This window comes from Pyxicephalus adspersus, chromosome 2 (genome assembly GCF_032062135.1).
Source record: "Pyxicephalus adspersus chromosome 2, UCB_Pads_2.0, whole genome shotgun sequence".
Classification (NCBI taxonomy): domain Eukaryota; kingdom Metazoa; phylum Chordata; class Amphibia; order Anura; family Pyxicephalidae; genus Pyxicephalus; species Pyxicephalus adspersus.
The window spans coordinates 134,162,783-134,175,200 of NC_092859.1; the positions used below are offsets into that span (position 1 = coordinate 134,162,783).

General features: G+C 36.5%; 1 protein-coding gene across 11 annotated transcripts in view; it reads left to right on the forward strand.

Moving 5' to 3' along the window:
* LOC140324518 (pseudouridylate synthase 1 homolog) overlaps nt 1-11,077 on the forward strand; it is a 24,218-nt gene extending 13,141 nt beyond the window's left edge. For 3 of the 11 annotated variants that reach the window (XM_072402467.1, XM_072402466.1, XM_072402468.1), the window contains 7 exons: nt 4,652-4,847; nt 5,413-5,446; nt 6,379-6,469; nt 6,877-7,038; nt 8,503-8,634; nt 9,534-9,639; nt 10,329-11,077. In XM_072402467.1, coding sequence (XP_072258568.1) covers nt 5,439-5,446; nt 6,379-6,469; nt 6,877-7,038; nt 8,503-8,634; nt 9,534-9,639; nt 10,329-11,002 — 1,173 coding nt within the window. In that variant the 5' untranslated portion in view covers nt 4,652-4,847; nt 5,413-5,438 and the 3' untranslated portion in view covers nt 11,003-11,077. Of the gene's footprint in view, nt 1-10; nt 4,848-5,412; nt 5,447-6,378; nt 6,470-6,876; nt 7,039-8,502; nt 8,635-9,533; nt 9,640-10,328 lie in introns of those variants that run through there. The other 8 variants (XM_072402461.1, XM_072402463.1, XM_072402470.1 and 5 more) reach the window with 6 other exon arrangements.
* Nucleotides 11,078-12,418: the final 1,341 nt, after the last annotated feature.

A 12,418-nucleotide genomic window follows, 5' to 3' on the forward strand; every position in this document is an offset into this window, starting at 1 on the left:
TACATTGACACAGAGTGATTTTTTAGTATTTTGTTCAGAATCTTTTTTTTCTAGGTTTTTCTCCTTTAAAATTGGGTGCGTCTTATAGGCCGGAGCGTCTTATAGGCCGAAAAATACGGTAACCACCAAGCGAATTATCAATAAAATTCTTTACATAAGAAACAGTTATAAAAATAAAACGTAACAAAATAACACCAGGAACATAAAGTATTTCCCATATGGTCATAAAAGTAAAATTAAAAATGATAGAAGTAATGGATGAAGTAATAAAGTGGGCATTTACTTAATTACTAAAACAAGGTGTACAAACTAAATAAAAAATTGATTAATACATATACAGTAGTTTCAGTAATGTATTAATGTACAGACATCAGTTATAGTAGTATACATAAAAGCTATATCATATAATCAATCCAGGCCATTTGAAACTATTTTACTTTTTATTGCATTAGTACAGGCATTCTTAATTACACACACAGAATGGTATGAGCACATACTTTTTCCAAGACCCCATTGCAATATCCTGTATATGCCAATCTTCTAAGGCAGGGGTGTCAAACTCAAATACACAGAGGGCCAAAAATAAAAACTTAGACAAAGTCGCGGGGCAACCTTGAAATGTATTTAAAAAATTGAGGAGGTTTTTCCTTCTCATTATATAAAACCTTTTCATATGGAAACAAAGGGGTTTTGCTTAACATTCAATCTGGAACAAGCCTATAATTAAGAAAAGCATGGGATTTTTTTAACATTTTTTAAGAAAAAATCTTCTGCCTCTTACTCTATTTGTAGCCTTCTGAGTTAAATTTCAATAGTAAACTTTTTTGCACAGGCTAACAATAATAATAACAATTTTCTTCTGAAAATCCAACCATTTAAGTCCATGCCTTGGAGTAGCAAGGAAAAGTACATGAAGAAAACATTTATTCAAGGTCCAAGCCAGATACCTGGCATATCTTCTTGGATGCTAGTTCATCAATGTTTGGGGTCAGGCTCTGAGCTGAGGAAATTCTCAGGATTGAGTGAAGGTGTTCATCCTCATCTTGGAGTCTTGGAGCCTCATCCACAGTTCAATGCGGGGCCACGCATAGGCAGAGAGCCCGCTGGTCTATAGATGTGAGTCATGCCGGGAATTGTGGTAGAGGCGCTATTTCAATGCAGTAGAGGGCCAGCTGGAATTCATATTTAGAATTCCTTTGGGGGCCACAAAAAAGGAGGTTGCAAGCAAGATTTGACACCCCTGTTCTAAGGTATCTGTAAAAGGAAATACAAACAAAACCAGGAACACAATTGAGGGCAGAAACTAAGGCCAGCCTGCCTGTAACTATCACCCTTGGTTTACACTTTGTGCCCCTTGAGGACAGTGGATGTCTTTACTGAATGTTCTGTTTCTTTAAGACCTAAGGATTCTTTAATAAAAGCTCCTATCTGTTTGACCCCAATACCTCTCTTTCTTTGTGTACAAGGACAGTTATGGATCTTGTTTGTCACCACCTCCAGGGTATGTAAAAACCTCATAGGTAATAAGGATGTGGCATGTGTCAAGCCACTATTCTCCCCACAAATTTAAAGCTTAGTGGAATGAAGCTGTAGGTGGGTGGTGGATTCTGCTGTATGACCTATCTTTTTAGTAACCACCATAAAAATATCCCAGTGGTTACTAAAAAGTGCCTGATGGTGCAGTGGGCTAAAAGATACTGGGGAGAACACTGCAAGGTCTGGCACCCACCTACCAGTGTGCCAGTTTCTAGCAAAACCCTCCATGTAGATGCCGTTGAACATGAAGTCTAGTCCTCCTATCTCATATACTCAATCTACAATGTGCAATTCAACTACGATAATGAGTAAACACATTGCTACTTCCATTATTGGCTGTGCTTACCTCCCTGACTCTTCCTGAACTGCAGTTTTTGTGGCTGTATACCTTGCACAAAGCTTGTTAAGCAGTGTTGTTGTACATGCTCTTCACCTTTTATCCTGGTGCAGTCTACTGATTTAGACATGAGCCCCCAGTGGCACTTTGAACTTAATTCCTGTACTCTCAGACAATACTCGGCATAAGCATTTCTCTCTTGCCATCTTGTTTTAACAGAAGAAAGCCATATCCTATCCCAATGGGTGCTTCCAAACACCTTAAATTTGTATTTCAAGGCCATTTCCTCTAGCAATTTACCTAGAGTTAGAACTTGGAGTTGTGCTTGCTGTTTTCACCCACTCATTTGTTTTGCAAAGTGCTTTGGTACATACCATGCTGACACTCAATGGATGTAAAAGAAAATGGCATTTTTGTGCTCCCCATAAATTCCTTTTCTTGAAGACCGATATGAGTCCAATAAAACTAAATGCCCCTGTGAGAGCATAAAACTTTCTTGTGGGTGGTGGCTTATTTATCCTAGTGACTATTGTGCATGAGTATACTGTACATGTGTATATATCCAGCAGAAAACTACTGTTTGAAAACTACTTTAATTCCTTTTCATACTTCCTTCTGAGAATATTGCCTGATTTGGCGATGAAATGGATCGTTTATAAAACCTACCAGTCTCCCTAAAAGGTAAAAACCAAGAGTATACCCACAAAAAAAAGTGCAAAGTCACCAGTATTGATCATTGTTTCTTTATATCTTATTTCCCCAAGTCCTAAATGACTCTCCAATTTGTTGTTTAACACTATGTTTTGATTTTGAGTTGGCCTTCCTGGTAGAAATAGGGATTTGCTTCCCAATTACTATAACATATCCAGGGCCATGGATTTCACATTGCACATATACAGCTATGATGTAAGCCATGCTTAGTCACCTGTCATACCAGAAGTTTCAGGGTTTTGCTTAGGCACAGTTTGTTTAAATGTTTCCTTAACTGGTTGCAAAAAGCTGTTTCTTTTCTGTGGTCACACCTTGCCAAATGGCTGACTTTCCTTGGGGACATAAATAAGGTATGTATTTCTCCATCACCCTAGACTAACTATCACATTCTGTTGTACCATTTGCCAAAATATATGCAGCTTTTCCTAAATTGCACTGTGGGAGACTGTCTTCAGTTTCTGGGCGCTCTGCACACTTTTATTAACAAAAAAACCAACACAAAGCAATTTACAGTTTTTTCCTTAACAGGGGATCATTGTCATTGCATGATGACAGGAAAACAAAACCTAGCCTCCTGCCTCTCTTAATATTGGTCCCACAGACATAAATTTTAGGAGACCTCCTGGTCTCTCGCTGCACACAGCCTGTGCCACCTGGCCTCCGGCTGCAACTCCCCCCAGTGTCAAAGGCTTCCTCCTTCTTTTTAGCACCAGCCAGGTGCTTCCTAGCAACTTTCAATTTCTGTCCTGAAAGAGGGATGGAGTGCCTGGCCCACTCATTCCTTCCAGGACAACCCGGGCCTTGATCCCAAATAAATTTCCGCAAATCTGCAGAAAAACAATTACATGTGCCCCTACCCAGGATCCCTTTGCCAGTGAATTTGAACTACATACCTACTACAAATACCCCCTGAAATTGGAATCAGATGTTTAATTCTACTACAGGACATATACAATAGATATATCATAAATATAACAGATATAATTTACTTGTATGCTAAAATACAAAGTTGTTTGCAGATACTAGTTACCAATGGACATCTTTAAAGGCTACTTGAAATAATGATCACATTTTGGGATAACCTAACCCTCTACAAGTATTCACACCAAATATTATATAGGTCAGCTTGTGAAAACTTAATTTGTAGGTGTAAAAAAAAATTACAGAACTTTTTAAATCACTCAAGCAAAGTTTCAAACATGGAAGAATGAGAATGATGGTAGATCTGCAGAAGATAGAGATGTCTGTCTTCTGCAAATTATTATATTCCTAACCTAACCTAAAATATTTCAACTAATCTAGCAGGCCCACAATCATTTTTGAAATACTCCATGCCAAAGACAGTAGCATTAAAAAAAAATACCTATAGGTTTTTTTTTTACATACGTATTTGTTTTTATTAAGGACTGGCTTTTGCATATAATAAATATATTGATTTTTGCACTGTAACAGGACAATCATTACTAAGACAAATTAATGACTGGCTACCATCTCTGGGTGGGCAGTTTACTAATTCTTCATGGTGTTTCTTCGAGGAGAGGCTCCTGATCCCTGCTCAACTGCAAGAAGAGGAATATAAAAGGTAATGACTGGAGACTCATTAGTTCCTTGATATGCGGTTTATGTTACACGCCATATTACCATTTGCTGGGAAGTATCACAATTCTTGTACACAGACTTACTGTCATTCCACATGTTTGCAAATGATTTACCCTAAACAGTGTATCTAATAGGTAATTTAGGATTGTTTATTCTTAAGTCAATACAGATTACTATGTTTGGAACAGTTTGTGTGTATTTTGTTCCCTGTTAACATACTACCTCCAGATTGTATTGAAAAGAAATCCCTTGTTTTGGTCTTTTGATTACTGAATCAAGCTGTACATGAATAACATTGACAATGTCTGTGCTTTTATCTGGATTAATATGTACAATTGTTATACTATGTTTTTTTTTGTTACTTGTGTTTCTGTATTATTGCTACTTGATGTAAATGTTAACTTTCTTTTTACTTGTTCAATAAAAATACATTGATAAAAAAAAGTCATGTCCATTTTTATATTACAGTCTGTGAACTATATTTGTTCTGGTGACTATTGCTACCGAAACAGAAAGTAATGAGAAATCTCAACATTTAGAACTGAAATGAAGCAAAAATCTAATGGGCACCTGATCTGGTGATTTCTATCTACAAAAGGCATTCTCTTCACTTTGTAAAGATTTACTTTCACATTCTGTTGTGTCTCTGGGACTCAAAATAAAGGCAAGTACCCCCAGCAGGATACAGACAGCAAATACAGATTTATATATTGTCATAGTGGAAGCATTTTCTTATCGGTTCGTATTAAACACCACTCTTCAGATCTGAATGTTACAGCTGAATTACAGTTTTTTTGTTAATCACATCGTGCAATGTAACATCTATCCTTACATTCATTTCACTCCTTCCTTTTTCTGTATTATTGCTGTAAGATGCTAAATTACATATTTTTGTAAAACTCTAATGTTCTTTTTTGGTGTCCTATGCTTCTCAGCACATATTCTTTTCAAATTCTTCAAACTTCATCCTATTTCTTCTAGAAAATGTTATGTTTAAGGACTTCTAAAATTCTGACTGATATTTATCCATGTGAACGTGGCATATTATCTGCCTAGAATACCTTGACATATCACTGTTCCTCCTTACTGTCATTTATTCAGCATAATAAAATGTGATTATGCATTGTGATGTATTTCAAATGATGTAGAACTAGTCTTTAATTTTACTGGAAAGCTATTGTAGCAACCATTAAGTTATGCTTTACTGATAATTTTTTTTTTTTACCTAGACATAAAAACTTCTAACAGACTGATCATGTTTTGGTAAGTTTTCCTTAGAGTTGCCTAGAGTTTCAGTAAGGACTTTTTTGTGGAATAAGGGATATGGTTGTGTTCTGTATATAATGCAATGGGAAAATTGCATGCAAATGTGTGCAAAAGGTCCCAACTACTCATATTTAGTTGAAGTTGAGCCTGCAGTAGAATGCTGTGGTTACCTGCGGTGTAATGGCCCTAAGCCCTCTTACCCCTTCCAACACCTCAGCAAAGAAGTGGTAAAAAGAAAACAATTAAAAAAGAAAATTAGTTGTAGTAGCAATAATATTGATCATCACATTTTATTTTATTACGTAAGTGTTAGTACTCCTGCACACAATTGCCCTAAAGGTTTTTATAAGAACTATTAAAAGCCTACTGTTCTTTGGGTCAAGAATGTAATGTAACACACACTGTCCAGGGGTCAATTGTTTATAATGTACAGAGTTCCTGGTATAGTCAGGTATATGTAACTTTCTGAGTGCTGGGACCAGAAGTATTAGCATAGCATTGCGAAGCACCCCTTCCTGTGTTTCACCACCATCCCTTTACTATTGGAATTCATTAGTACTCCCATTCACACAGATCATACACATTATTACCCGCGTTTCATGTGGGAGAATAGGAGAGGCATGGGAAAGAGAATGGAGACGACCTTAAAAGTTAAAACATTGGGTGGTACACATGAGCGCTCACTGGCATGGTTGTCACACTTGTGATGGTACTACTCTGCAACCATGATGGTAACCTGCACCATCCTAACAAGGCCACTGTGTTTAGATTTAAAGAAAGATGCAGGCTTATATAGAAATATCAGAGTTACTCTATGTGGCTTTGTGATGTTATAAAATGCATGCATGTTTTTTGTTTTTTATATGGTGCTGCATATCTGTAAAATGAAATATAATTAAATGCTTAATATATTGTCCTTATGTAATTAGGGTGAAAATGGGGAGAATCTCAATTTTAGGAGTCCATTCAAGAAGCTTCTACAAGAATATCTTTCTGCGGTCAATAAGTATTCCATCTCAGGTATTGTAGTTGTATTATGGAATACTAGATTATTGATTTACAAGAAATAATCCTGAGTATTTAGACTTCAATAAAAGAATGGTGGTTTAAGCCTGGTGAAGACATTTCTCTAACACCGTCCCTATGTCTAGTCACCTGCTAAGACCTTTACAAAGGCTTTTTCTGCACCTACTTCATTATTAAATAAAACTTCATAAATGGGGGACAAAGTTTAATCTTGGGTCCATGAATCAGTATATCTCTGACTATCCATACTATGTGGACTGATCTTTTTCTTTTCATATTTTGCACAATTTAGCTCTGTCACATTAGTAATAAATATTAGGCCATATTCAACCAGCATACCTTTTTTTGTGTATATATATATAAATATATATATAAATAATGTAGTGTCCTTTCAATTTTAGATTCCAATAGCAACAGATCACGAAAAGTTCTATAATCCAACATCAAACAAAGAAAAATTAAACGAGGAGAATGTGTTAAAGGTAGTCAAGCCTCTAAAGCAAAAGAAGAAGAAATTTGCCATTTTAATGGCATACTGTGGTTTTGGATATCATGGTATGCAGGTAAGTGAGAAAAACACATTTTTTAAAAAGCTGGTGTTTTATTTGACATTATTTAAATTGTCTGTTTCTTTTTACTACTGTTTTCCCAGTTTTTAAAAGTCAGTAGACCTGACCCCTTTTTTGATGGAAAAGTGTTACTCTTCCAAACTTTAAAAGCTTTGAGAACACCTGTGTAGTCAGGTGGTTCCAGGCTAAAAGTAGACATAACCCCTAACTAAATATTAGGTTTGCTAAAGCTTGGTGTACAAAACTGTTGCTTTTTGGTTACCTGTTGTTTCTTTTTTTATTCTCTGTTGCATTCTCTGTTGGCCCTGCAACCTCTTGCATTGTATTTCTCAGGGTGGGTTATCTGGTGTTGCCAACAGTAGGTCATGCTGGAGATAAAGTGTCAGTACGTGGTGAGACGAGATCTATGTATGTAATGAAAGCATTGTCACTCTTTGTCAACAAAACAAATTCTGAATACCAAACATGGCAATATTGTTTAACCACCTGGCCGTTAAGCCCGAGCATGTTCGGGGTAAAAACTTTTGCAATTATCGTTAACCCCGAGTTTTTGTCACCAGTTGGTTAAATGTAAACAAATGTTATATTGCAATCCGATTGTCATACATTGTATGACAATCGGATTACAACTGAAAGGAAATACTTACCCAGTGTCCGCAGCTCCTCTTGCAGAAATAAAAGATTTGCTATTGCTGCTGGCATCTGCAGTGAGATGTATAGCACAATGCAGAAATCCTGCATTGTGCTGTGCATCTCTCCGGAGATGCCAGCAGCAGCAGCTTCCAGCGTCCTCTGTCTGTGTCTGTGTGAGCAGGGAAGGGAAATCCCCCCCTCACATCACTCGGAGGATGAGTCAACTTCCGGGTGATGTGATTGGTGATGTATGGGGGTGTGTCAGGGAGGGAAATTTAAAAGCAGATTACAATGTAATCTGCTTTTAAATGGTTTTTACAGTACAAAAACACCACACAACATGAAATTAAAAAAAAAGTAAATTTTTAATTTCATTTTTAGATTACATTGTTGTCTATTTTTTCATTATTGTTTTAAATTATTATTTATATTTATGTATTATATTATAATTTATGATTATAATATAATAAATATAATTATCATACCCGGGAGTTAATCCTAAGAATTACAAGCCCACAATATAAACAAACATTTCTATGCAAAAAAAAATAGGATAGGATTTTATTAAAAGTACATTTTTTTTTACATGATTGTGTGTTTCAAACTTTTTTTTTTATATTCATGATATCTACTAGACCCTTGTTCGGACATATTTCTGTAACTTACAGGTCTAAAATGTAAAAAAAAAAATTTCATGAAAAACAGTGTGACGCTTTTGGTACAGAAATCTAGACATCAGTGTAACGCCCAGGAGGTTAAGTAGGTATAATTATTGTTTGTTATTTTCAGTATGTACGCTCATTTTGTCTCTGCTGTTTTGTACAGGTAAATATTTCTGGTTTGCCATCTATTGAAGGAGCACTGATTTCAGCACTGATAAAAGCTCAGTGTATTCCAGACATATCTTTTTCCAATTTAAAGGAAATACAATTCCAGCGCTGTTCTCGCACTGACAAGGTGAAAAAAATGTAATACATTTTGAAAGGTATATGTGGAAATGATATATGGGATAATATTTTAGTTCGGTGTAGTATTTCAAGTTTTGCAAATAACTGTCCCGTGAAAGTTATACATTCTTTACAGTTGTGCTATGTCAAGATTTCTACCTGAATGATCATCCCCTGAGTGGGATCAGGAGAAGAACCCCACTGGGACGCCGCAACGGCCAGAGCCGCAGACCATGTCCCCTGTACAGATTGCAGGCTCATGGCGGTGGGCAGGTTGTGTCTCTGGACCTGCGATGGGAGAATGGGTGGGTTCTGGCAACATGACAGCACTATGGGGAAAGTTTCTTCCCCTTTGAGTGACGCCCAGCTCCCCGCACATGCATGGTCCGGTGCCAGTAAATCTATTGGTCCGTGGATTGGCGACCACTGATGTAAAGGATATGAGCTGGTCATGAACTAATTATAAAAATGTCTTAAAATGTATATGTGTCTTTAAAACCATGCTCTGTGTATAGGTATAATGAAATATTATATACATACATATTAAGTGCAGGTTGAGAATGGCTGCTCTAGTGGCTATAGTGCAACCAAAGGGCACAAAGGTTGGGACAGTTGGGTCAATGTTTTCATAAATATACAAATACCAAAAGCACCACAAAGCTGATTTATAGGTATAGTATATGTTCTCTGTCATTCCAAGGGTATATAGAAATTGTTTCTAAGTGTATCATCCTACTTATCCTTTAACTATCTAGAACTGGTTTCTATCTGAATTATCCACTCAATCAACACATTTTGACTTTCATACTGTTAACAGCACTTTCATAACAGTAAAAGTTAACATCTAGACATTCAAGTATTAATTAAAGATTATTTTTACATATTTCAACATTTTTCTTGTTGTTTTAGGGGGTTTCTGCATTGGCCCAAGTCATTTCAGTGTACCTATTTAGTTCCTGCACAGATTCTATGGAGAAAATTAACTCTTACCTTCCACCAGAAATCCGTGTACTAGGTAAATATCAATCCATTTAGAACCCTTAAATGCTATATTTCCATAAGATATTTCTTGTTCTTCTTTAGGTTTCTTGTTCTACTGTAATAGTGTCTTGCCCAGTATACAGAATGTAGGGTAATGAGTTCCAGCTTGTTTGTCAGTATATTTAAGGTTGTTTAAAGTTTAGCCTTGCTAAAAAGTTCATGATTTGGTAACTTTTGGTCACACACAGGCAGAGGTAAGTTTGATATGCCAGACATATTTTAAAAGTTGAAATAAGCAGGCATTTCTGTATGAGACTACTCCAGGCAATACCCAGAAATAATACTGGAAGACTAGATGGCTGAGGGAAAAGAAAGTAAATATGTTGCAGCAGAAAGGAAATGGCCAGGGACAGTGCCAATCAATAGGAAAGGATTTGTTGATACTTGTAGTCTATACAGTGATCCTTAAATATCTGCTTCAGCTTTTAATGCTTCATTAAGTAAGAATAAACAATTCACTTTTATGACAGGAGAGGATTCTCTGGAGAATTCTAGAAGAAGATTAGTAATCCTGGAGTTCAGTTTAAGCAATCTTTTCTTTGTTTTGCACCATAGTTATTAGATTGCCTTTGTGTTATCCTTCACATGAAGTTACACTATAAAGTAAGGATGGCTTTCAGATCTTTTCATTTCCCATGCTGACTTTTTATTTTTCATAATCAGGCATAAAGCGAGCAACAAATGGATTCAATTCCAGGAACATGTGTCATTCTCGAACGTATTCTTACACATTGCCCACATTTGCACTCTCAAGAAGTGGTGGCACAGCTCCTGACTCCAGCTTTCGGTTACCTCGAGAAGACTTTCATCTGGTCAATAGGCTTCTCTCATTCTATAAAGGATCACACAACTTCCACAACTTCACAAATTCTATATTGCCTACTGACAAGAGTGCTCGTAGATATATAATTGATATCCATTGCACTGAGCCATTTGTTCAAAGTGGTGTGGAATTTACACGCATCCTAATCAAAGGACATAGCTTCATGCTGCACCAGATTCGGAAAATGGTTTGTCTTGTCATTGCAGTTGCCCGTGGCCTGGCCTCTCCTGACCTCCTCCCTTATTCTGTGCAGATGGACAAGGTCAACATCCCTTTGGCACCGGGGTTAGGCTTGGTTCTGGAGTTTACACACTTTGACAGCTACAATCTGCGTTACCATGAGAGCCCATTACATGATCCTATAACCTGGGAAGAGTTTTTACCTGCTAGGGAAGCAATCAGAGAAGAGAGGATTATGCCGGTCATTATTAAAGGAGAAATTAACGATCTTTCTATGTGTCTCTGGTTGCAAAGACTTAGCATACATAATTTTATGAATGTAAAAAAAAATTAAATGTGATTTACAGAATAATTACAACTAATGTGTGTGGAAGGTTTCTTTTAACATTAAAACTAAAGCCTCACTGTTTTTACTGGCATCGCTCTATGTTTTTGATTCTAACATTAATGTTTTTAAAATGTAATGTTATATTAAAGTAGCAATTTGTTCATTTCAGTTTGCACTTCACAATTGGATTGTGAAACACAGTGACACGCGTTGCAGTGCCAATTACTTTGATTGGCAAACCAATGCACTAAAGCAACACCAGGCACAACAAAATGATTCTGCTGCATTGGGAAAAACACTTTATGTCGTTTCTTTTGCTCATTTAAGGTAATGTACCTTAATGTGTGACTTTAACATATGTACAGTAAAGCAACACCTAGGTACTGAGAAGGATATTGTTCTGAGTTTTCAGAAGTACACATGAATGCACATTAATCTGCTTTTAGGCATTTTTTTCAATGTGTTTCCAAATGCCCTATCAGTCAGACAATCACCTGCAATACTTTATGAAAACAGCAATGGGCATGACAAAGAAAATACTGATAAATGTTTAACTGCAGTTTTATTAATTAAAAATACACACAGATGTCAGTCAAAGCTCCTTGGCGTGGATGAGGATTTAAAATCTTGCATTTTTTCTATATGTTAGAATAAGAACATTTTATTTATTGATGTTTTTTTCTGCTGATGAAGTTTTTTTCTTAGAGTGTCAACAGGATGTAAAGAGGAAATTGTAACATGTGGACAAAGATTATAATCCATGTTACACTTTTCTTAAACCGGTGTTGTTAATTGTGTTTCCCTTATACAGCTCTCTGTGGTTTTCTGTAACAGACACAGGAAAGTTTGCCTAAGGTTTGGGCTTCAAAGCTCACATTTCATGTGTTTGAGTATTACCTTCTGCTTCATTCTTCTTCTAGTGCTGGCTAATTTCTAGGTATTTGGCTATAAAAACACTGAAGGGGGAAGGCAAATGTATAATCATATATTCCACTATAACACAAATGTAAGGTGTGGGTGGACTCTATTCTTATTCAAAATGTGAATGGTAAGACTGCTTCAAGCTCAACTCCAATGTAATTGGGGTACCAAATTAATGATTTACTGCTTGCTCAAGGTGGCATAATGAAGATGAATACTTACCTTATCAATCTTTACTATGACAACCATCAATCCCTCCTGTTGCAGTACTGGAATATGGAAGAGCCTTCAGTGTCTTCATGTACAATACAATACCAGTGGTTGATGGAAGGTTCAACACATAGGACCTGATTCATTAAAGCTCTCCAAGGCTGGAGAGGACGCACTTTCATAAGTGAACTTTGGTGATACAGCAAATCTGGAATGGTACTGGTCCAGGATTAAAAACATTTGCTAGCGAATTCCAGGTTTGCTGTGTCACCCAGCTTCACTGGAAAAGGT